This window comes from Panicum virgatum, chromosome 1K (assembly GCF_016808335.1).
Source record: "Panicum virgatum strain AP13 chromosome 1K, P.virgatum_v5, whole genome shotgun sequence".
In the NCBI taxonomy this organism is placed as follows: Eukaryota; Viridiplantae; Streptophyta; class Magnoliopsida; order Poales; family Poaceae; genus Panicum; species Panicum virgatum.
Genome location: NC_053136.1, coordinates 11,221,996 through 11,246,439, shown reverse-complemented (window position 1 = coordinate 11,246,439; position 24,444 = coordinate 11,221,996). Strand labels below are relative to the sequence as shown.

The window sequence follows — 24,444 nt, the reverse complement described above, 5'->3', positions numbered from 1 at the left end:
TCACAAGTATACATATTATCTACAGGCGAAATAGTCAAAATCTGATGGGAAATACCGTTTCTACCCTCAAGCCAGCTAAACTCAGATTCGTTCACAGCCTCAGACTCGGAAATCCCCATTGCAATACTGCATCTGTGACCCATCAAGAACAAATTCTCCGTTGAAATGAAATCTAACAATCAATACCTCGTCATCTCCCATGTTAATTCCGCCATACAAATCCAATTTTGTGGTCAAAATACATTATATGATGACTGGGCGCTGACTTGGCGGTCCATGATGGCACGCCACGTCATGAGGAGGACGAAATTGACCCGTTTAGCATAGTTCAGGGACTAAAGTTGACGTTTTCAAAGTCTAGGGACGAAACTGAGTCTTGAGCGATAGTTGAGGGACGATTTTGGCTATTTCACCTTATCTACATGAAGAAAATGTTTACAAAATGAAGAGATGGGGCAGATAATGCAAGGCAGTCGTATAGCACCAACATAGATAGGCAGGATACTGCCCCTGAGCCAAACTGACAACACCAAGCTGCATCTACTGCAAGTCACCGTTTGCCTCCACCTTACATCGTTAAAGAGTCTTCTTGTTTAGATCCACCAGAGATCTGTAGTGACTGTCCGTCTAGGATGCATTGCCCCTCGCCACGCCTACGCCAGGAACAGATCGGAAGCCGGAAAACGTCACACCGTTTGCTCCGGCGGCGAAGGAGTCGCTCCGGCAGATCGGGCACGTCGACTGGCCGTGCAGGTGCAGCTGCTGGTCGATGCAGTGCCGGTGGAACACGTGCAGGCACGCCGGCAGCCACGTCGCCGTCTCCCCGTCCTCCTCCACGTCGCCCAGGCACACCGCGCACCGCTCGGACGCCTCGCCGGCGGCGGCGTCCCGCGCGGCCGCCGGTGGCTCACGGGGAGGAAGCGCCGTCATGACGCCATGGTGGTCTTTCTGTGAACCTCGCGCCACGAACGGCGGCGGCACCATTGAGGCTCCGCTGCCGCTCGTAGGACGCCGGGGTGTCGACGACCGCCCGCGCGCCGCCGCGAACGGCCGGTGGTGGCGCCGGCGCCGGCGGCGGCGCGACGTAGGCGTGGCTCCGGCAGATCGGGCACGTCGACTGGCCGTGCAGGTGCAGCCACTGGTCGATGCAGTGCCGGTGGAACACGTGCAGGCACGCCGGCAGCCACGTCGCCGTCTCCCCGTCCTCCTCCACGTCGTACAGGCACACCGCGCACCGCTCGGACGCCTCGCCGGCGGCGGCGTCCCGCGCGGCCTCCGGTGGCTCACAGGAGGAAGCGCCGTCATGACGCCATGGTGGTCTTCCTGTGGACCTCGCGCCACGAACGGCGGCGGCACCATTGAGGCTCCGCTGCCGCTCGTAGGACGCCGGGGTGTCGACGACCGCCCGCGCGCCGCCGCGAACGGCCGGTGGTGGCGCCGGCGCCGGCGGCGGCGCGACGTAGGCGTGGCTCCGGCAGATCGGGCACGTCGACTGGCCGTGCAGGTGCAGCCACTGGTCGATGCAGTGCCGGTGGAACACGTGCAGGCACGCCGGCAGCCACATCGCCGTCTCCCCCTGCTTCTCCACGTCGCACAGGCACACCGCGCACCGCTCGGACGTCTCGCCGGCGTCGTCCCGCGCGGCCGCCGGTGGCTCCCGGGGAAGCGCCGTCATGACGCGATGGTGGTCTTCCTGTGGACCTCGCGCCACGAACGGCGGCGGCACCATCGAGGCGCCGCCGCGAACGGCCGGTGGCGGCGGCGGCAGCGCCAGGGGAACAGTGCTACCGTGGCCTCCTTGGTGCTGGTGCGGCAGCGGCAGCGCGACGTAGGCGTCGCTCCAGCAGATCGGGCAGGTCGGGTGGCCGTGCAGGTGCTGCCACTGGTCGATGCAGGCGCAGCGCTGGTGGAAGTGGAACACGTGCTCGCACGCCGGCAGCCACGTTGCTGCCACCCTCTTCTCCACGTCGCCCAGGCACACCGCACAGGGCTCGAACGTCGTCTCGTCGTGGGGCTGCGGCGCCGGCGCCGCGCGCCGCGCGCAGGACTCGAACGTCGTCTCGTCGTGGGCCTGCGGCGCAGGCGCCGCGCGCCGCTCGTGCGCCGGCGGCGCCGGCGACCCGTTCCGGCGGCGGATCCTGCCGCCGCCGCGGCCTCCCTGCCTTCCCTCCGCCGCGGACGACCGCGGCAGCAGTGCGCGCTGCTGGCCCCGCAGGCGCCGCACCAGCGGGGAGCCCCGGACGACGTCGGCGCAGACGCGCGGGTAGTAGGCGGCGCTGACGGTGACCCAGAAGACGACGAAGACGGAGAGCGCGGCGGTGGCGCCGAAGCGCCGCGCCGCCGCGGTCCGGACGATCGCGTAGACGAGGGCGCCCGGGAGACCGACGCACGCCGCGGTGGCGATGGCCAGCGCGCACACGCGGGTCACGCAGTCCTCCGCCATGGCTATGCGCTCCTCCTCCGACCTTGGGGAATGGGGAGCTGCGAAGTGGGGATCGGGCGAGTGACGGCGAGCGGCGGTCGTTTTGTGCGCTCGCTCACGCGCTTGCTTTCCCCTTCATTTGCGCGTGGGGCCCACGGCACACGCCATGGCCCCGTTCGCCGTGCTCCTTTCTCCGTCAGCAGGCTCCGATCGAGCTCGGTCTCTTTTACTTTCTTCCTTTCCCTGTCAGCACGCAGGGTCTGGAGATCGATCCATGTCAGATTGCAGGTGGGGCGGGTTTTAAAACGAGCCCACTAACCCGCCCCGCAAAAACAGGTATTGCGACTAATGCGGCCCAGCTGCAATATTCTCATGGCCCAACAGTGAACAGTCCACTGAAACCCGCGAACACTAGATACAACCCGCAAGACCCGCGACAACCCTAGCGCGGTGGCAGTCCGCCCGGCCGCCGGCGCCGCAATCCCTCCCACCCGGCCGCCGGCGCCGCAAGCCCGGCCGCCGGAGCTCGTCCGCTGTTCCGTCGCCCGACGCCCCGCACGGCCTGAACCGACCGTGGCCGTTCCCGTGGCCGCGCCCACCGGGCAGTGGCCGCCGCTGCCGCCGTTCCCGTCCCACCCGCCTCCCGTCCCCGTGTGGTCGTGGCCGCACAACCCGGGGAGCAACCCGTGGCCACCGCTGCCTCCGTTCCCGTTCCACCCACCGTCATTCCCGGCGTGGCCGCTCCCCCGCCCACCGGCGCCGCATCTCCAACCTGCGCGGACCCAGAGTGGAGCATCGTCCTGCTGCACTTCAACCCATCGGCGCGCACCACAGGTCGCATCTCCACCGCCGCCGCTGTCTAGTGGCCGTCCACGCCGCATCTTCGCCCTACGCCGCCACTGCTCCAGCGGCACTAGATGGAGGCGGCAGACGGAGCCGACCTGTTCGGCTGGCATTCCTCCATGGTGGGGCTGGAGGACGGGAAGGATGGGGAGGAGGAGGGCTCTGACGAGGAGGAGGACCGGCGGCCGACCGGGAGCACCGAAGTCAGGTATTGTTTTACTGAATGTCTTACCATTTTGCGGCATGGTGGTACTGAAGTACTTGTTTTTCTTGAATCTGGTATTTTCTTGTTGAATATGTTATGCAGCAGTGTGCCTATAAGGGATTAGGAATCTCATTTTTAGTAACTTGTACTGTTATACATGCATCCTGCTTTTCAGACTTGACAAACTTGAACTCTGCTATTGATGTTTAATAAATCATCATCCATTTTCTTAACATATGTTATTTCAGCCTTTAATTCATGATGGCATGAAAGAGTGGAGCTGCTGCAAGCAATGAAGCCATGATTTTAGCTTATTTTTGGCGATACCAGGGTAAGGATCCCTTTCTTTCTCTCCTGGCATGCACTGGAAATATTGCCTCTTCATTCTATAGTCATGGTCTTGCTTAGAGGTTTTACTCTGCTCCACACTTCATTCTGTTGAATCTGTCATTTTATATTGCGTAAGGTTTGTTGTGTAGCTAACAAATCTGATATGAGTTGATGAAGCCTCTTGCACTGCTCTGTTAGATTTATTTCTGAATTCAATAGTCTAATAACAGTTTAGGGGTCTTCAAAAAATAATAAGAGTAGTTCTGGAAGTACCACAAGAAAGTTCGAATTATGTCTGTCATTCTAAAAATAATACTGCATTCAGTTAGGTTCTTTCCAGCTTGCTAGCTGTTACTAGATTGCCCGTACAAGATCTGAGAGCTCACATGCACGGACAAGATCTGAACTAAAAGAAGATAATTGACTATCTCTAATATGTAGTTTACACACAATGCTTGTGGCCACTAATTCTCTAACGTCAGATCGAGCAGAGCCTTATGTGGAAGCAACTGACAATACTGTTTCCATTTTGTGATCAGATTTTTGCCACTTCTCTATATAGAGAGTAAAATCATTAGTGCCTGAACTTAAACTATAATTATGCACAGGTTTAGATTCTGAACATAATAATGCAGTTCTCATAAAATTTTTCCTTTTCTTTTTAACTTATCAGATTCGAAGAAAGAATGGAGATTGGAGGATAAAGATTCATACTTTTACTTTGTTGCTATTGTTAGAGTCTCGACTTCAGATCATAGGCTTCTATCAAGATTACCGCAGTGCCAAGATTTGGGATTTGATTAGTCTTCTGAAAACTTATGAGATCATCGAGTTGAAGTGCTGAAGAGCATGCCGATCTACTGGAAGTAGTGTTTTGTCAGTTAATGTAATCTGCACATGCTTTTAACCTGTAGTCAAAGTTTCCTGCAAATTCTAATGATAAATGTTATTGTTTTCGAAACTTGCAGATCTGAAGCAAGAGGTTATTTTGCAATATTTTGAACATTTTGTTATTGATGGTGTTAAAGATTTGTGATTTGCTTTTTCTGAAATTTTTAAGAGCAAACTCAAACGTGTGTAGTACCATGCAGCGTAGGCAAGGAAGCAATCACATGCACATGCGGGCCATGCGGGTTCCGTAGGTTGGCCACGAAGACCACGAAGCTAAATTCGGCAGCCATATTAATTAGTGGACGGCCACGAACCCGCCAATTAATTTTGCGGCGAGCGTTGCGGGTTTGCGAGTGGCCGCAACCCGCCCCGCCTGCACTTTGAGATCCATGGCATCCAGACAAAGGGCGAGCTCGATCAGTTGCCACTTTAAAAGATTAGCTTTGTCCAAGTACCACTCAGCATTATGCCCTTTGTTGAGTCCCGGCCCCCACGAGGAATGAACAAAGTCCACAGATATATTACACAAAAGGTAGAGTATCACCCGCTACTCATCAAAGAGACAAAGAGACACCCCAGCAGGCAGATGATGGACAAAAGTTTTAGCATTAGTGACTAATCCTGATTCCTGAACATGAAAGGCGCTTGATGAGAGGTTAAGGAGTGCATCGCCCTCGTCTTGAGCGTGTGGCACACCTAGATCAACAGCTTCTTTAGACTAGAGCTAGTGAGGCCCAGCTGAACAAAGACATCATGTACGTGTAGAGAAATTTTTGGTTGGCATTTGTCAAACACATTGTTCAGTGTTTCGTGTAAGCCAAAGTGCCTGGCAAAATACCGTTGTGCCCCTGTCAACAAGTTTAATTTACATCTTTGCCACCCGTTTAAACTTTAGACTATTCATTCAATAAATCATCTTCATTCCGAGGTGGTGCAATGTCGAACATCATATGAATAGCATGCCACATGAATTTTGCATAATGATAAACAACGCTGGAAAAAGATGTTCCCATATCAACATGATTGTGAGGATTGGCCTCACAATCAAGCCAATTCCTCTCCTAGAGAGATTATCACCCTTCATTCCTTTGTCAGGTATCCTCAAATGTCCTGTCAGACTGTGCGTAATACGGTTATGAAATGGTAATTTACACATTTTAAATTGACCTGATTGTGAGAATTATCGTTCTTTCTCTGAGTATCACAGAAAAAAAAAGATGACCTTTATGGGTTGTAACTTCATAAGTAAATTTCCTTCCTATAATATGGTTATTGAAAGGTGCAGCTCTTGTGCAAACTTGTCGATTCCATTTTAATCAGAGATCATGCAAGTTGTTTTGCTGAAACCTCTCCTGCCTCTGCAGATATCTCACCAAGAGAAGAAATTAAAGTGGCAAGAGCCCAGTTCTCAGCAGTTGCACTCAACCAACTCTGCCCAAAAGTACGCGGGCCGAGAAAATCGTTTGAGGTTAAACAGCTGGGCCTATGGGCCAAGCTTTTCCCTGGAGTCAGTCCATTTGATAGGAAGACGTGCATTTCTTTGCATGATGATCTGACAAGTGACAATGGGGCAACTCCAGCAGGGTCTCTATTTGGGTGGCTAAATTCACATTTTAGTTATTTTGCTCAAATTTTCATCTCCAGCAGAGCCTCTATTTAAGTGACTAAAATGAGGGGGTGACTAAATTTCATCTCCCACTCTCTCAATTTGGTTACCCTCTACTTAGGCTACCAAAAGTAAGGCCCACTATTTTTTAGTCTATTTAGTCGGTGCTGCTGGAGTAGAGACTATATTTTGGGTGACTAAACTTAAAAAGTAGGTGAATAAAATAAGTTTTAGTCACTCAAATTTAGTCACTTAACTGGAGTTACTCTAAGCAGCATGCTGTGAAAATAACAGTTCAAGTTATTTGTTCAATTACTATTACAGATTAGTGATGGCGTCTTTATAGCTGAAACGATCCGCAGACAGCTGCAGTCGTCCTGATAAGTAGTCCCGAAGATGTCCATGAACAACACATATGAAATCTCCAAATTAAATACGATGGAATCAAACAATTTTTCCCAACAGGAGCTGAGGTTACACGCCGTTGGCGCCCTGAAGCATCTAGAATGTAAACTGTAAAGCAAGTACAACGAGGAAAATGTTATCGAGATGCCCTTTTTTTTTCCATCCACATCCATGAGACAAACTAGATTCATTACTAGTACACTTATCTGTTTCTCGTGATTTTGGACCCTGCAATACTCCATACGCTCGTGATTTCTTTGTTTCTATTTTTTACTTCTTTGTTTCTATTTTTACTTCTTTGTTTCTATTAGGTTGCACTCAACCAACTCTGCCCAAAAGTACGCGGGCCGAGAAAATCGTTTGAGGTTAAACAGATGGGCCTATGGGCCAAGCTTTTCCCTGGAGTCAGTCCATATAAATAGGAAGACAGCATTCTCCTTCTACGAACCATCTTTAGAAATCTCAAAAGGTGGTGAAGCAATAACTACATCATTATAATTTTGGTAAAGCCGACCGCAGATTCGTTAAGCACAATTTTAAAAGAGTACAAGTGTTTGTCGATGTCTTACAACTCTAGTACGACTTGTAAATAGGACCGTTTGATTCCTATACAAAATCAGTACTATAGAATTACCTGGCCTCATTCCATTGGGCACTCCTAATTGCTCCTTAAAATGTTTGGAACTTTGGATGAGACCCTCGCATAATTGTTTTTTATCTTCAGATTGATCCCTATGACCTCCACCGCTCCACGGCTCCACAGGAGTCGTACTGTGTAATCTAACCCTCTTATTTATACGGTATATACACTCCAACTCCCTCATACTCAATCACTAGGTACCATTATTATAACTAAAAATCCCTAATAGCACCCTTTTAATTATTGAGTTATATTTAAATTATATTTAAAGTAGGATTTGAACAACTAGTCGGCGGGCCCCGACACCGACTTGGAGGTCGCCCTCATATTCAACTACATGAGTATGCTTCACATTTAATTTATTACCACCAGAGCTTCAAACTGTTTTGAGATAAGTTACTGAATTTTATTCAGCACTACTTGTATTCGCGCACAACCTTAATTCTGATCTTGATCTTTTTTTCTTCTTTTTCTAAGATGGAGAATAGAGGTGAGATCATTTCTTTTTCCATGTTTGGAAAATTTGATCCCGTGGGGGGAGAAAGAATGCATATAGTTTTGTTCTCAATTATCCGTTGTAATCCATTCATGTTGCACTGGATTTGTGTCGACCTAAGCATATTTTTAGAATTCGTTTTAAATATTAATTTAGTTAATACTTAATTCAATACATTTTTAAATTAAAATCTAATTAGATTTCTTAAAACATGTGCGTGTGGCACGTGAGTCTATGCTAGTGGGTGATAAAGTTGCTGAAATTAGAGTCCTAAGAAATCCCTTTTGTGAATCCTGCAATCCAAAGACGCCCAAATGGCGTGCGCGTTAACCATGCCCATCCGGCTCCGCGTTGCAAGCTTGCACGTAACGGTCAGTTTTCTTATAGAGGGCGCGCGCCGCAAGTGATTGCAGCGAACGGCCCACGTGTTTCTACTGCTTAGAGATGGAGACGGTGGCTGGCTTTCCAATTTCCACCGCTTCGGATTCCACTGTCATTTTCAAAAATTGCAGACATGCTTTGTTTTATTCCCCTTTCCCCTATCTCCTTCCTTTAGCCTCGATGTGCAGGCGAAAGGGGATCCAATCGCCGGATTTGAGGGAGATAGGGCGGCAAATCGTCGGAGACACGCGTTGACTTGACGTCATGCGCCGCGCTTGCCGTGCGATTCATCCGCGCCGAGGCAGAGTGCGCACGAGAAGCAAGCAGAAGCTGCGACGAGCTTGCCACGCCTCCATTTCACCTGCTGCATGGGGAGTACGCCGGGGACGAGGAGGTAGCCGCGCCGATCTCCGCCGCGCTTCGGTCCCCTGCATCGTGGGGGTACGCCGGAGTCGAGGGGGCAGCCACGCCGAGGATGCCGCCCGTCGTTTCGACTACATCGAGGCAGAGTACGCAGGAGAAGAGAAGGGAAGTCACGCCTCCATTTCGTCTGCATCGAGCCGGAGTCCGCTGGAGAAGAGAAGGGAAGCCACGCCGAGCTCGCCATGCACCGTCGTTTCGCCCGCACGTAGTCGGGCGAAAGGGATCGATGGCGAGGTGGAAGGGGATCGCAATTTCAGGTGAGCTGAAATCGACCGCCGCAACTGTCGCTGGCCTTCAATTTCAGGTGAGCCGCATCGCTCCCATCCTACCTGCCCCTCGAATCAATGGCATGTTTCTCCTGCACAGCACCATGGCATCTTCCTCCTGCACACCACCACGACAGCACCCTGCTAGCAAGGGGAAGCAACTGCACGCATGCACCCGTAGGATTTTGATTTTAGGTTTCCGCATCTAATTTTTTTATCTTATCTTATCTGATGAGCTGCATGCGGAAGCCTAGGTTTAGTAGGTAAATTTTCATCACAGTGTTCTACGCATTCAGGCTTTTGGTAATTTCACTAGAGAGATTAAATTCAACATACCATTATACATATTGTTCAAACCAAGGATCATATGTTCTTTTTATTCACTCACAAGGATGCCATCAAGGGTTGTTTCCAGAAACAAGCATGCATAGTTGTTTTGTCTGAAAATTTCAACTAGAGGCATCATATATTTTAATTCTGACATATACATCACCTGCTACATATAGGGAAAGAAAATATCTAAAACTTAGAGAAAAGCTCTTGATTATCAGTATTCTAAGTTTCCAAGTAGTGTGCGCTGAATGTGTTTTTAAGCCTGTGGCTTCAAAAGCATGTGACATATGAAGTTTTTAGAATATGAGATTTTAGTTATTCAGTTTTCAGTTACAAAGTTTTTGTCATGTTACTTGAAAGTTCGCAACATCCAAAATTTTTTATTGTATCATTGTTCGGAAAGGTTTCTTCAACTTAAAAAAAACACCAACATGTTAGCATGTTCCCATTTTTTTTTGCAGGATTTTTTTTCCTAGGCAGTTGCAAACTTTACTGCTTTTTGACAGGAGCAAATGCACTGTGCCATGGAGAAGAAGGTACATATGATTTCTTCCATGTTTTTTAAAAATCTTTTCATTTGCCCTCAGGCTGGGATTTGCTTAGATTCTCTTTTGTATATGCTGTTTTTTAAAAAATATTTTCTTATTGATTATGTGCAGAATTTTAGCAGCAATTCAACATTACTTGTTCAATTGCTGCTAAAATATATTCTAGCCCATTGAGTATTGGAAAGATTTTAATTATATGTACAAAACTTCCTACTCGTATATCTGAAACTTACTACTAGCATATGTTGAACATTATATTTGTAGACTAATAAATTTGTATAAAAACTCATTATCCTTTTAGTTGACATGCAGTAAAAAAATAGCCTAGTAGTATCTTGATATCTGAAATATACATCTAGCTAGTCCTAATGTCATGCATATGACAATGAGGGGGTGCTCATATCAATTAATCCATGATGCAGTAAAATAGAGATGTCAAAATAAAGGGAAAAAACTACTGTCATAGCTGAATCTCATATATAACTTGCTTACATAGATATCTGCAAATCTAATATTGTAATTGAATCTTGCACATAAATCAAACTAAAATGAGAATATCTTGCATCCACCTGACGCCCATATGTATCTTGCATCCACACAACAAGTAGTAGTACCAAAAATAGATAAACACTGAAAAAATCTAACCTCAACAGAGGATTTGCTGATGGTTCCAAAACATGTTCGACACACACAGGTTGCGCCTCCATTTCTGAATCATCTTAGCTCCCAAAACTCTTTCAGCCTAGAACCTTGAAAACAATGTCGTGATGAACCTTGAAACAATTATAAGACTAGTCTGTCGGAAAAGAACTGAAGATTCGAGGGACACGGACCCAATAGATTGACGAAGGACACTGAGCGTGAGGGAGTTCTAGATCCTCCCCTTCCGTCTCTAGTGCGAGTATTGGCCCTTCCGCCTCGTCGTCAAAGTTGCCAACCGAAATCAACGGGAGCTAAAATTATGAGATGCTTCACAACAATAGAAATCAAGAATACTGCCAAATCAGCATGCCTTTACAAGACCCTTTTATCGTTGCTGATGTTCTTCAACAGAATTATGAGAAGAATGTACATATAATTAAAATCTATCCTCCTGCTCATCGACATCGACCACAGCAACCATCAATGGCCTTCAATTTTAGGTGAGCTACATCGTGCCCCATCTGTCTGTCCCTGGAATCCATGGCATGTTCCTCCAACACAGCACCACGACATCTTCCTCCTGCACACCACCATGGCAGCACCCTGCTAAGGGGAAACACCTGCACACATGCACCCGTAGGAATTTGATTTTAGGTTTCTACATCTGATTTTTCATCTCATCTGATGAGTGCCTGCAGAAACCTAGCTTTAGTAGGTAAATTTTCATCACAGCATTATAAGCTTTTAGGCTTTTGGTAATATAACCAGGGAGATTGAATTCAACATACCATTATACATATTGTTCAAATCAAGGATCATATGTTCTTTTTTTGAATTCAGCATTATTCAAGGATTAAAATAGACAACCCATGACCCATTTAAGGTCTTTTCTCCACTATGACTTATGACCATGAAATTTCATTTTCATGGTACATTCCATTATCAACATAAAGCGGACTGTTTTAAATATTATGCCCAAAGCTGCCCCTAAAAAACATGAATATGGCTTTAGTCGTACCAGGGTAGAGTTCTAAATTGATAGGGTCAAAGTTCTATGTCACGAACTTGATATATTCATTGTTTCCGGACTGAATTTTCTGAAATTCATTTTTTTGCAAAGTTTTCTATACATGATTTGAAAGTTACATAGTATCTGCACTCAAAGTTTTCAAGTAGTGGGTTCAAAGTTTTCTGAAATGAAGTTTTAGCATTTTTTCAAATTTTAAAATGCCATTTGTAGAAAGTTCTAGAATTGAGTGTGCAAAGTATTGGACTTGACAATATAAACTTGAGAATGTTCAAACTAAAGTTTTGGATTTGTGAGTAGAAAGTTCAAAATTGGCTGCTAGCAAGTTTATGTATTCATGCCCTGTTTGTTTTGTTAGCGCAACTTGTGCTACAAAAAGAATCTTTTATGCATGAAGTATCAAATAAAGTTTATTTTTAAAACTTTTCACATATGAGTGTAACTTTTTGAGACGAATATAATGAGCCAAGTTCCACCATGATTGGCTACAATAATGCTACAATAACCATACTCTAATCATGCGGTCAAAGACCTCAATAGATTCGTCTCGTGAAGTAGCGCAGGGGTTGTGAAGTTAGTTTCGTAAACTGACTTTATTTAATAACTTTAATTAGTGGTTAAAATTGTCTACAGTAGCTTGTGCTACTCAACTAAACAGGGCCTCAGAATGCAAAGTTTTGGAGTTCTACTTGTAAAAACTATTTTTTCCAATTGTTCCTAAATCAACTATCACATTCGGTTCTATTTCAATTCCTTAAATCTGGCGTGGCTTTTCTTGCATTTTGGTAGTAATGGTAATGTTATCAGCTACCCCCACTATCTGTTACAGAGTAACGATTCCTATATTTTGTTTGGTTTCCTCAGGTAATGTTAGTCAATTTCTTTTCTGAGTTTGACTGGGAACAACGGTAACGGACGACAGCATGCTACTGATTTGAAATAAACCTTGCATAGCTGCTAGAGTAGTGCCATTCTGTTAATCTTGAAGTTGTAGGTCTATTACCAACTTGATCGAATGCTAGCACTTAGCATTTTTTTTTGCTGCAACTGTCCTAGAGTTGTTGCTTGGCATAATATGAATGTGTTACTATATGTGATGATAGTTTGATGTTCATTACTGATCTCTGTCAATATGCGACAATAGTTATTGGTATAGATGGTTTTCAATTTTTCAAGGAAAATGGCCAGTTTATGTGTATATAAAATGTCAGTCTGAATTTCTTCTATCAATGTATATTTGTATAGTTGGATTTAATGAAATCTACTTCTTCACAAGATTGTTGGGAACTCCTACTGACGAGCAGCTGCCTCTAACTTTTGAAAGTTAGATATGCAGATAGTTATCTAAACCAATATGTATGAATTTTCTGACTTACCCTCATATGAAATGTAGTTAAAAGTTTCTAACATTTGTTTATAAAGTATTATGACCTGCGGAGCACAAAGTTTGACATGTGCTAGTACAAATTTCATGCAACTATGATTGCAAAGTTTTGAATAACAAAGTTTTTGATCCAGGTGTATAAAGTTTATAATATGATAGTATACATTATTTCAAAGTTAATTAGTATCCGCATTCAAAGTTTTCAAGCAGTGGGTTCAAAGTTTTAGCATGTGTCTTCAAATGTTGAGACAAACCAAGTTTTTGCTCATTACTTGCAGACTGGATATTGTGAAATTCTTTTTTTGTCCAAAAGTTTTCTATTCGTGATTTGAAAGTTACTTAGTATCCGCATTCAAAGTTTTCAAGTAGTGGGTTCAAAGTTTTAGCATGTGTCTTTAGAGGTACAGAGCAAGTTTTTTAGTACGAACTTTTGTATCAGTGACTATAAATTTTTTATATAGTTGGATCATAAATTTTAAAATGTGCTTTTTTTTTACAAAGTTATTGAATTCAGTGTGCAAAGTATTGGACTTGAGAATACAAATTTGAGAATGTTCGAACCAAAGTTTTGGATTTGTGAGTATAAAGTTCAAAATGGACTGCTAGCAAGTTTATGAATTCAGAATGCAAATTTTTTGATTTTTTAAGATATTACCTTGTTTTGCCTAGCTGTTTTTAATTCTGCCAACACAGAGTCTATGAATATTATTTTTAGATTTTTGAAGATCCTACCTTGCTGTGCCTAGCACTCTCCATCAGAAAATAAACTCATGCTTTGAGTTGCTAGTATTTTTGGCAATTTGTCAAGGCATTTGCGCAGTAGGGTTTCTTTTTTGTTTTTCACTAAACCATGACGAAATTCATTTTTGTGAGACATGACCATGGTGTGTCAACATTAACAAGAAGCTTACCAAACTATCATTTTGTATAGGTGACACCAAAGCTCATTGAAAGCTTTGAAACAAGACTTTGGAGCACAACACTTCTCAAGCATCCAGGTGAGACCAACACATATTGATTGTTGTGAAAAAAATTCTACACATGATTTTCTAAGTTTATAAGTTCATAACGATATATGCATGCCCTTATACTAGAGTCACCCGTATATGTTATAATAGAGAAAGTTTGAAAATATGTTAATAGAAAAGTTTTGAATTTAGTGTGCAAGCTTTGAATAAAAGTTTCAATATCCATGTATAAAGTTTCCTATTAGTAGTAAAGTTTTTGAATTTTTTATGCCCTTTTTATTCCACCTCATGATATTGGTATATTTGTTTATGAAACTCATGCAAAGCCACAATGCCGAGAAGCAGCACCTGTTCAAACCAGTGAGTACACTTTTTGGTACCCATATCTTTTTTTTTTGTAAATCATGCCGTAAAGTAGTGAATATAATTATTTCATGATTTTTTTTCATTCACAGTTCATGAGCAGTCATAATATGCTTTTATATACAAAGACCATACTTCGATATTTTCAAGTTCTACATCACGAAGTTTATTAGTGTGCTAGTATGAAGTTCATAGTTTCAGAATTGAAAGTTTTTTAGGAGGATGGGGGAGGTTACGAAGTTCATTACTGAGCTAGTACAAAGTTCATAGTTTTGGAATTAAAAGTTTGGGGGGAGGGGTGCACTGCAAAGTCTACTACTATGGTAGTACAAGTTTGTTGGTGTGCTGGTACAAAATTCATAGTTTTCTGATTTTCAACATTTTTGAAGCTGCCGATTCTATTACAGTTCATTACTCAGCTAGAACAAAGTTCATAGTATTGGATTTCAAAGTTTTGGGTATACGACTGTAAAGTTTACTACTATAGTAGTACAAAGTTTATTAGTGTGCTAGTACAAAGATCATAGTTTGCAGTTTTCCACGTTTTTTTTAGCTGCTAATTCCATTACAAAGTTCACGGTTTCTAATTTTCAAGTTGTGGAAACAACAAACTTATCTGTGGCGTGTACAAAGTTCATAATTTCAAATTTTATTTTAAATAGATTTGTCTTTTTTTTGCTACAGGAAGATGCAAAACCACTACGTGAATGCACGTTCTACTACCTACTGACACACGCATGCAATAAAAAGTACAATACCCTTGTAGACATAAAAAAAATACTAACCATGCATGTAAGTTTTCCTGTTGATATTTTTTTTTGTTCATTCTTAAAACCAGTTTATATAAGTTGAGCACAAGAGTTACAAATTTTCTCATTTTTTCAATCTTTTCAGGGTGGTCACCATTGGATTCTATCAGTGAAGATGTTGTTTATGGTTTAAAATAATAGCTATATTCGATGAAGAATATGAACAGAGCTATTAGTTTTTAGATTATTATATGTTTTAGAATGACAGTCAATCAGTCTTCTTTTATTTATTTCTACTGTAAACCTAAATTAGAGATTTTTTTGAGATTTATTTATAAATTCATACGGATGTGAAACCCCCCGCCCATTCACTCACCCACACACCCCCGTCCCATAAAAAAATAGAGAACAGATTAGAAGGCAAAGTAGAGCACGAAACTAGTAGCGACAGACTGTAACACTAGAGTAAGTCAAATGCTCGTTCAGTACTACCACTGGCACTGCACGTGCGCTGCTTGCTAGCTCCGGCGCTCGTTCGCTGCTTTGTTGCCGCGGCGCACGATCGTCAACTAGCGCCCCCTGCTCCCCCATCAGGCTACCAATGATCTACCCAAAATAACTGTGGCTGATGTCAATTTCTTCCTTCCTGTGAACAACGAAGAGACGGAACGGAATTCATAATTAATCAGAAATATCAGTACGCGGATCTATCAAGATCACATGGAGTAAGGGTAACTGTCACTTACTCTCTGGCGCCGAGTTGATGAAGCCTATCTGATAAAACTAGATGCCTATCTATCTACCCGTTTGAACAGCTCTCTTCCTACGTCTCTATATATCAACATATGCTGCGTCCCTTTGCCTTCCAAGTTCCAAACATTGAGCAGAGCTTCACATGAAATGGCAGAGCCTTGCAATTTACCATCGCATAGGTTATTCTTGTGTCAGGACGATAGCTGCAATGAACAAGGTGGTGATCCCTCTGAGTCTGCTTCCTTCTCAGGTGCATCCAGCGGGTCCTTGTACTCATCAGCTTCAAATCTGTCTGATGATGCAGCATCATGCCCATCTGGTCATCCCCATGACTATGAGCCATCCTCAGCATCTTCGAGCACTTTGCAGCTGGATGACGAGGGTCCAGTATATGATTTGTCCTCGCTGCTAGCCCAGCTTCCAGTCAGGTGAGTATATTTGCCCCCTGCACAAGTGTAACCAATTTCTCATATATAGAAAACAACACCATGCTCCTTTGTAATCCAGTTGTTAAAAAAAAAACTCAGAGGCTACAGCTTTAAAGACATAAAATCTGTTGCTTCCACTTTCCAATTCCTAATAACAAAATCGTAATGTGTCACCAGGCTCCAAAACTACTTTATTAAATAGTACACTGATGAGTTTTACATTCATGGTTATGGTAGATATTGAGATAGCAGCAAAATTACAAATGATCTAATAAAATTGTGATTTCTTTGTACTACTATCTTGTGTTAATACTGGCTAGTTCCTGCCCCTAACAGAAAATGAAATGGTTTGTTTATTTTTTACAAAGTATAAAGTATAAACAGCTTACACGATCACTTGAGCCAGAGAGGATCCCCTTTGCACACAATCCATTATAAGGATGCAACTGAGTTTACTTCAATTTGTACATTTTCTGAAAAATTGAATAACTGGACAACAGGATGTCATGATTCTAAAGGATCAAAATTTCAATATTACCTTCATAAACTACATTTGAACTGCGAAGCATTCAGAATCGCTTACACGTAATTTAATTTCCACAGGAAAGGGCTGTCCAAGTACTACCAAGGAAAGTCCCAATCATTCACATCAATATCTGATGCTACATGTGTTCAAGACCTTGCAAAGAAAATCTCATACAGTAAGAGGATGAAGGCATGTAAAAGTTATTCAGCAGGATTAGACATGAAGCAACGGTCAAACAACTTACCAAGGCCATGCAACAAGGTGATAGCAAAGAGGGCCTCAAATGGTTCAGCTGCGAGAGTAATGTCAAGAACTAGCAACAACAGACACTCATATAGTGGCAGCAAACCATCTACACACCAGAACAAGAGAGATGCACAAATACATATTGGTCTGTAAATAAGAAAAACCTGGAATAAATAAGAACTAGGGTGCCAACTGCCAAGTCTCCACTTCCCATTGTGCTTTACACATGAAAACTCAAACTATATATCCTTCTAGGATCAAGATATTTTCTTTTATCCCCCGTTTCTTGATCCATGTGAAGGTCAAACCTTTTGATGGATAGAATGAGAAAGGGTGAATCATAATCAACAAGACTTAAGATGGCAGAAAATACAGTTATCTTTATCACAATGCCTCCATTGAATTCCTACTCATCAATCTACACTCCAGTATTTTTTTTTCATAATAAATAAATATCCACCACGTGGAGGAGCCATTTACACATTTAACTGAGTAACATTTAACAATGGTACAGAAAACACAAATCTACAAAATTCTAAGGAGAGTCAAAATTGTCATGAACTGATGAATATGACTTTGCTCACATGGCTGTGGCTCATTCCATTCTCTTTTTCATGCATCTCAACAAAGGATCTGTTCAGATTTCAGAAGACAACCGTGGAGTATGTTATCTAAACTTAAACAAAAGCAAGTTCACACTGAAGTTGCACACTTTACATTAAAAACTCGCATTACCTGAATGAAATATTTAGGTTGCCATTCAGCGCCCCCTCCTAATATAAAAACTTCCAAAGTGGTAATTATGTATCTTTGGTGCATGACATGCATACGGTTGCTTCTTTAACATCTAATGCTCCGAATCGCCATGTTTTTTCTTAAGAAAGTTCCAGTAATGTTTTCAGTTGAATCACATATTGCTCAGCCATCTTGTATAGTCTCCAACTATGTCAAGATCACACTGGAGACATGTATTCATATGAAAACTGTAATGTTAGCACTTAGCATTTTTTAAATGAGGACACCACAAAGATTGATACAAGACACAAAAATGAACACTACATATAGTTCTTTGATGGGAATGAATCCTTACATCTTCTGTTATTCCAAGATGATCAAGTAGAATTCTTATACCACCACCCTTCGAAGCATTGAGTGGCACAATATCAATTGTATTTGGCTGCATTTTGAGAACACGTGCTTTCCCTTCAGTCAGTTCTGAACAATGCTGCCTCAGGACAGATGAATCCTCTTCAGCACTGTCAAAGAGTAGCAACTTCTGCAAGTACAAGTAAATAGGTACAAATCCACTAGAAGTCAAAATAATCTTATATCTATTTATCTCATTTATTGAAGATCTACAGAGTGCTATTCAACAGTGTTTCCAACAATTCCATTTTAAAGAGATGTGTTGAAGGCATTTTATGAGTTATCTTGAAAATTCATTATTCCACTCCATTTCTTCTTTCATCTCTATTTAAAGAGAATAGGACAGTCTTATTATCTACTAAATAGATAATACAGATCCTAACAAATTGGTATTGATGGTCACAATTCGAACTTGCAAGACCAACTACTAATGAAGGACGGACCTAGCGCAGCGGTAGAGATTTTCCACTTGTGGCCTGGAGGTCCTAGGTTCGAACCAGCCTCTTCGCAGAATTTCAAAGGAATGTTGCAAGGGTAAGACTTTTTTTTCTCGAACGCGCAGGAGAACTGCACATCAATATATTAAGAAGAAAAGGGAGGGGTAGAAACCCCAGGAGATACAGTTATGGGCCTGTATCGTGCCCTTACAATGGACACCTATAGACTATTACAGAAAGACATAAGGGTGGGACCTGACCAAAACCAAAAAGAACACCTAGACCGCCCGAAGGTCCTGGGCAAGGAGAGGAGGTGTGACAGTGACACTCCTCGAGCCCCGGCAAAGGACCACTGGTACAGCTCCTCTATAATGGGTTGCAAGGGTAAGACTAGGAATTCCCTTCCCAGACCCACCTTGTGTGGGAGCTTTTGCCCTGGGGACACCCTTTAAGCCCAATTACTAATAGTGCTTCTTTCAAGATTTGTTTTGCTAAGCAGGTCAGTCTCCCTGTTCTTGCTAGTGCCTTAACATGATCTAAATATATAAAAATGAAACTGTAATTTGGAATTTTGGATCGTTTCAGACAAGTGAGCATGCTATAAGCTTATGATCTAATCAAGTGCTGTAGGTGTGCTACTCAGAACATTGCCTCGAAACATGATAAAAAAGGCTGCTGGTCTCATGAATACATCAATATGTTACGTTGCAGTAGTATAAGACAAACCTGAATAGATGAATAATATTCCAGCAGTTCCTCAACAGAATGCATCACTTTTACCTGATAGAAATTCAAATTTGCTTCAACTGACTAAAACCTGGCATAATAAGAACAGAAGTCGGTCTAGCAAATATCTATAGTAATACCTTGTTCTCATGATGCACAATGTGCAGCAAGTTAACAAATGGATGTTCAAACAAGGTCAAACATTGTTCCTCACAGTATGCAACAACAGGAATTTTATGCTTCAAGGAGTACAGAAGTACCTGCAAATGGAACCAAAAGAATTTATAGATAACGGAACAGATGCTTTTTCCGCTCCTACAGAGATTTTTTAGTGAAAAATCCTAAACGAGACAGAATTGTTTGTAGTCCAAAAAAGGGAAAGGTAAAAGGAGCACATGCTGAAAGGGAATGCATTTTACGGCTAACACCCAAAAGCAATCAAATAAAAGAAAACGCCCAAATTAATTTAAAAAATACTTCTGCCCAATAAAGGAATAGTTAGTGCAGAATTTGAACTTCTAGAGAAAGACCATATCTAATAATACATGAATACTCCAGTGGTATAGATACAACAACAACAACATAGCCTTTTTTCCCAAGCAAGTTGGGGTAGGCTAGAGATGAAACCCGAAAGAAATAAGTTCAAGGTTCAGGCACATTGATAGCTAGTCTCCAAGCGCTCCTATCCAAAGCTATCTCTTTAGAGATATTCCAATCCTTAAGGTCTCTCTTAACCGACTCATCCCACGTCAGTTTAGGTCTACCTCTACCCCTCTTTACATTATCGACCCGCTCAAGAACCCCATTACGCACCGGCGCCTCAGGAGGCCTTCGTTGGACATGTCCTCTCAGCCGATGCTGGGTAAGTTTCTCCTCAATTGGTGCCACCCCGACCCTATCCCGAATAACTTCGTTCCGGACTCTATCCCTCCTTATGTGCCCGCAAAACCACCGCAACATCCGCATCTCTGCTACACTCAGTTACTGGACATGTCGCCTTTTTGTAGGCCAACATTCAGCACCGTATAACATCGCCGGACGAATTGCTGTCCTATAGAATTTGCCTTTTAGCTTTTGTGGCACCCTCTTGTCACAAAGGATGCCAGAAGCTTGCCGCCATTTCAACCAGCCAGCTGAAATTCTATGCATAACATCTTCATCAATGTCGCCATCCTTTTGTAGCACCGATCCTAAATACCGAAAAGTATCCTTCTGGACCACCACTTGCCCATCTAGACTAACGTCTCCCCCCTCATGCCTAGTCGCGCTGAAATCGCACATCATGTACTCGGTCTTGCTCCTACTAAGTCTGAACCCTTTCGACTCTAACGTGCGTCTCCACAGCTCTAACTTCCTATTAACCCCTGCCCTACTCTCATCAACTAGCACCACATCATCAGCAAAGAGCATACACCAAGGGATCTCACTTTGTATATCCCTTGTGACCTCATCCATCACTAAAGCAAATAAATAAGGGCTCAATACTGACCCCTGGTATAGGCCTATGTTAATAGGAAAGTTAGTGGTGTTGCCATCACATGTGCGGACAAACGTCGTCGCATCCTTGTACATATCCTTAATGAGGGTAATATACTTAGTTGGGACTTTGTGCAAGTAACTACCTCCTTGCAGATATCCACATCCAATTCCGCTCTATAAACTTCTTGGCCATGCCTTCCATAGACAAGTGAACCCTGAACCAAATGTAGCAGAAATATAACCATTCAGGGGTTAGGTGTCACTTTAGAAAAGATCAGATCAGATGCCATGATAGCACCAGTCGTTTAGATAAGCAAGGAAAAATGATGAGGGGAGCTCAACTGCTAATACCCACTTCCTTCTACATTATCCTTACACATTGGTATATGGAAACACCATTTTTATTTTTATACAGCTGATGGAATACATATTACTTCATTGCAGAAATAACAGACATGGATCGGGCAGCAGTTAACGAGGTTCAGTTGGCATGCCTATTTCAAAATCTAAGAATATTAACCATGTCCTGTTTCTGCAACAAAGCAAGATTTCACTGCATTCCATGTAACTTTGCAAGTTTTCATATGAGCTGTTTCTTTTGTAGAAGATAAATCAAATGTTATGTAAACAGTGTATGGTCAAAGGTAATTGCCAAGGAATTGCATCCGGCTATGCTAAACCAGTGTACCACACATATGAATAATTGGACCTCTGACATTGAGTGAAATAAAATATGCCTTGGGGCCTGGGGGAAACAAAGTAGTTAATGTTATAAACATCTTCACGACTACGTCATAGGAATAACCAAGTTAATGATACAACTTTGACATTAGGTCTTCACATGATCACAAATATCCACAAATCGAGAATTCTTATTCAAGTGAAATCAGACAATTTACCTGCAAAAATACACCAGGTGATGTCTCTGATAGAAAATCACCTTTATCATGGAAATCAAGATGCTTGAAGGTTCTGATGGTGGAAATCCGGCTCTAGTTAAAGAAAAAAATATATCAAGAACACATAAGGATACAAAATGACAAGTGAGGAAACAGTAAGGTCTTGGAGGTCAGTTACATGCTTTACTTTTAGACTCATCACATGATATTATATTGATTCTTTTTGAACTTCACTAAAAAAAAAATCAGTAGCTATTGTACAATAGAATTTTTCTTTGCCAGGATTACATAATTGCCTAAATATGAAGCAGAAGTTTCTAAAAGTATTTAATAGATTTTCTCAATTGATAAGCATATGTAACTAGCGCATAGACAATCAAAGAGAATTAGGAAGCAATTGACGTAATATGATTCACTAAAGAACTAAAGATCCTGTTGTGTTAATTATCAGCTTTCATGAGAACTTTCCAGAGTGTTCCACATATTCTTTTCTGGTTTCAAAAAGCTGGCATATGATTGGTAATATTAAAACTTGTTCCATGTCAGCCTCCACTTCAAATCAATGTCATTGAGATTTAGATGAACAAATGCCATGAATGCATAGAACCCACCTTTCTAGTAACCATGATAACATTTACTCCTGTTGCAATTGCCTCTCTCAAAGATTCTATGGATTCTTCATGCAAGCGTCCTTCATAATCCACAAAAGTACCTTACCAATTTTCCAGAATTATACGCAAGAACTCGATTCAAAATCCAGTAAACATGACGACTTCTACACCCCCGATCAACTCACCATCTATATCACAAATCATATGGATCAATTTGGGTCGACGTTCCTCTTTTAGGCTCACTTTCTCTATATTGTTATTGGCCTCTGTACACAACAGGTCAATCCATAGGTAGTCCAGTTATGAGAAATAGATTTATATTCATTTTCCTTTCATATAAAGTAATAAATTGTTGAAATGTGCAACGGTGACTTATACCAGCAGAACTTTGTAAATGTGCCATATCGCTAGCTATGTCATATGCACTCTTAATTAATCCCTTTCCTCTCCACTCAAGAGTATTTAATATATGTTCTTCTTCCTTCTCCATCTCTTCTTCAGCGTCTTCGCTGAGTTCATGATCGAAGCCCAATAAATGCAACAGTCCATGCACCTGTTGGATTAAGTTGGTCAGCATAAAAAGTGTTTTAAACAGCAGGATATGATATGCGGTTCTGTAGCGGCACTATAGCGGTTTCGTTGAGCTGCCTCTATGAACATTGCAGTAGGCTATAGCGGGCAGTTCTAATGTTGACTGCTGTATGCACCTTCACAAATTACAGCAGTATTGACAATTTAGCATAGAATTAAATCCTTAAGCATAGGGGCATTCAAGCTTTCAATAGGCAACGGTGGATGGAAACAATCAGTTGAGCATTTGTGCACAGTGCAACTGTCCACAAAGTGTAGTTTCTATTTTTCCAAGCAGCTTTTAACTTTCTAACAGTGTCTTTTTTTTTCAAATAGTGCCAATATGACGTACATACAAAGCTTTTTACCTGGCCTTTAATACGATTTTGCTTAATGTTGCATTTGAATCTTATGGATATTCGAAGTGCACTACAAGGTCAACATCACTATATTAATAAATCTAACAAAAACTACACAGCTATTGAATCATTGATGCAACTGGTGAAGTTGCAGTTAAATATTAGGAAATGAACAGAGATGGGGCACTACAATACCAAAACATTGAAATACTAGCAATGAGAAAAACAACCAACCACGAGGATTCTGATCTCATCAAGAAATGTGTGACCTCTTTCTTCTGCTTGCCGCTGTGCTGTTTCAACAGAAATTACTATGTCACCCAACTGCAGCTGTAAGAGCAAAACAAAACATGTAAAGGAAAAGGTCAAATGACAAGCATCCAAAACAAATAGACTGATTCGGTAGGATGCCATACAATGGGAATATCGAGCCCCGGGATATGCTGTGACATTGACAGAACATCAGTAGCATGATCCACATCCCTCCATTCTTTGTTCAGCTTCCTGATGAAATTATCATTACAAAGCAGCAGAGAAAGCTCGATGGTATTGTACTTGTTCAAGTTGCTGATAGAAGTATCTCTGGTCCTGTACTCAGAGCCTTCAAGTTTGTCGAAGGCCACCTTCACCGCCTTCCCAACATCAGTTTGGAGTGTTTCCGCAATGCTCTGCACAGCAATTCGCAATGACGTACACATATCATGACAATTCAACATTTCACAAAAATGCAAAGGGAAATATCGCGAAGTGGCATCAAATCATCAAATGCATGTGCAATTTGGGGAAATTTTCAGGAAAAACGCAAATCACCATCAGCTCAAAGCTGTGGAACTAGGGCGCCTAAGCAATACCAAGATCTCAGGATCGTCGGGGAGGTCCTCCTCGATGCCAATTTGCACAATGAGCTCGCCGGGGGCCTTCCGCGTCGGCCTCCTCGCCTTCCTCCGCCTCAGTAACATCGGCGGCGCCGACGAGCGCCTTATCCTGAAGCTCGATGCGGCGTATTGCCGCGACGCAGCGGCTGCGAAGGGGGGCAGGGTATGACCATGTGGAGGAGAAAAAGGCGGCGGGGAGTGGGGAGGGATAGGCCGCCGCGGAGTGGGGCGGAGGCCGGAAGCGGTCGAACAAGGGAGAAGGTGGTGCGATGCGAGCGCGCGGGAGAGGAGGAGATGGAGGCGCGCCATCGGGAGGGGCGCGGCGTGGTGCGATCGAGGCGTCTAGAAGGTTCTAGAACCTTTGGCCCGAGGTCGAGGGGGAGAAGCTGGAGGCCCGAGCCCACGAGGAAGATAAGGGTTTAACAGAGCGTCACTGACATGTGGTCCCAGTCCATGGAGGAAACCAT

General features: G+C 43.1%; 2 protein-coding genes and 1 long non-coding RNA gene across 10 annotated transcripts; 2 read left to right on the top strand and 1 right to left on the bottom strand.

Annotated features, from left to right (window-relative positions):
* The first annotated feature begins 4,473 nt into the window (after positions 1-4,473).
* Positions 4,474-4,836, top strand: LOC120694773. Its single transcript, XR_005683650.1, has 2 exons — positions 4,474-4,686; positions 4,769-4,836. It is a non-coding gene; the product is annotated as an uncharacterized LOC120694773 (long non-coding RNA).
* Positions 4,837-15,348: 10,512 nt separating this feature from the next.
* Positions 15,349-24,422, bottom strand: LOC120694740 (endoribonuclease YBEY, chloroplastic-like). 8 transcript variants are annotated; one of them, XM_039977978.1, is made up of 18 exons: positions 23,954-24,404; positions 23,519-23,770; positions 23,337-23,432; positions 22,552-22,726; positions 22,359-22,460; positions 22,174-22,274; positions 21,563-21,655; positions 20,807-20,878; positions 19,325-19,444; positions 19,185-19,238; positions 17,966-18,151; positions 17,611-17,833; positions 17,460-17,508; positions 16,874-16,981; positions 16,687-16,782; positions 16,493-16,592; positions 15,669-16,120; positions 15,349-15,568 (listed from the first exon to the last, which is right to left on the bottom strand). In XM_039977978.1, exons 1-12 carry the CDS (start codon positions 24,284-24,286, stop codon positions 17,783-17,785), a joined length of 1,635 nt encoding a protein of 544 aa, XP_039833912.1. In that variant the 5' UTR covers positions 24,287-24,404; the 3' UTR covers positions 15,349-15,568; positions 15,669-16,120; positions 16,493-16,592; positions 16,687-16,782; positions 16,874-16,981; positions 17,460-17,508; positions 17,611-17,782. The 8 variants fall into 8 exon arrangements, with proteins under 8 accessions (XP_039833912.1, XP_039833923.1, XP_039833932.1 ...); XM_039977989.1 differs by lacking the exon at positions 17,460-17,508; XM_039977998.1 differs by lacking the exons at positions 17,460-17,508; positions 17,611-17,833 and having other exon boundaries at positions 23,954-24,422.
* Positions 15,793-17,888, top strand: LOC120694765. The gene is made up of 2 exons (XM_039978026.1): positions 15,793-16,103; positions 16,707-17,888. The coding sequence occupies exons 1-2, from the start codon at positions 15,823-15,825 to the stop codon at positions 17,026-17,028; spliced, it is 603 nt and encodes a 200-aa protein (XP_039833960.1). The 5' UTR covers positions 15,793-15,822; the 3' UTR covers positions 17,029-17,888.
* Positions 24,423-24,444: the final 22 nt, after the last annotated feature.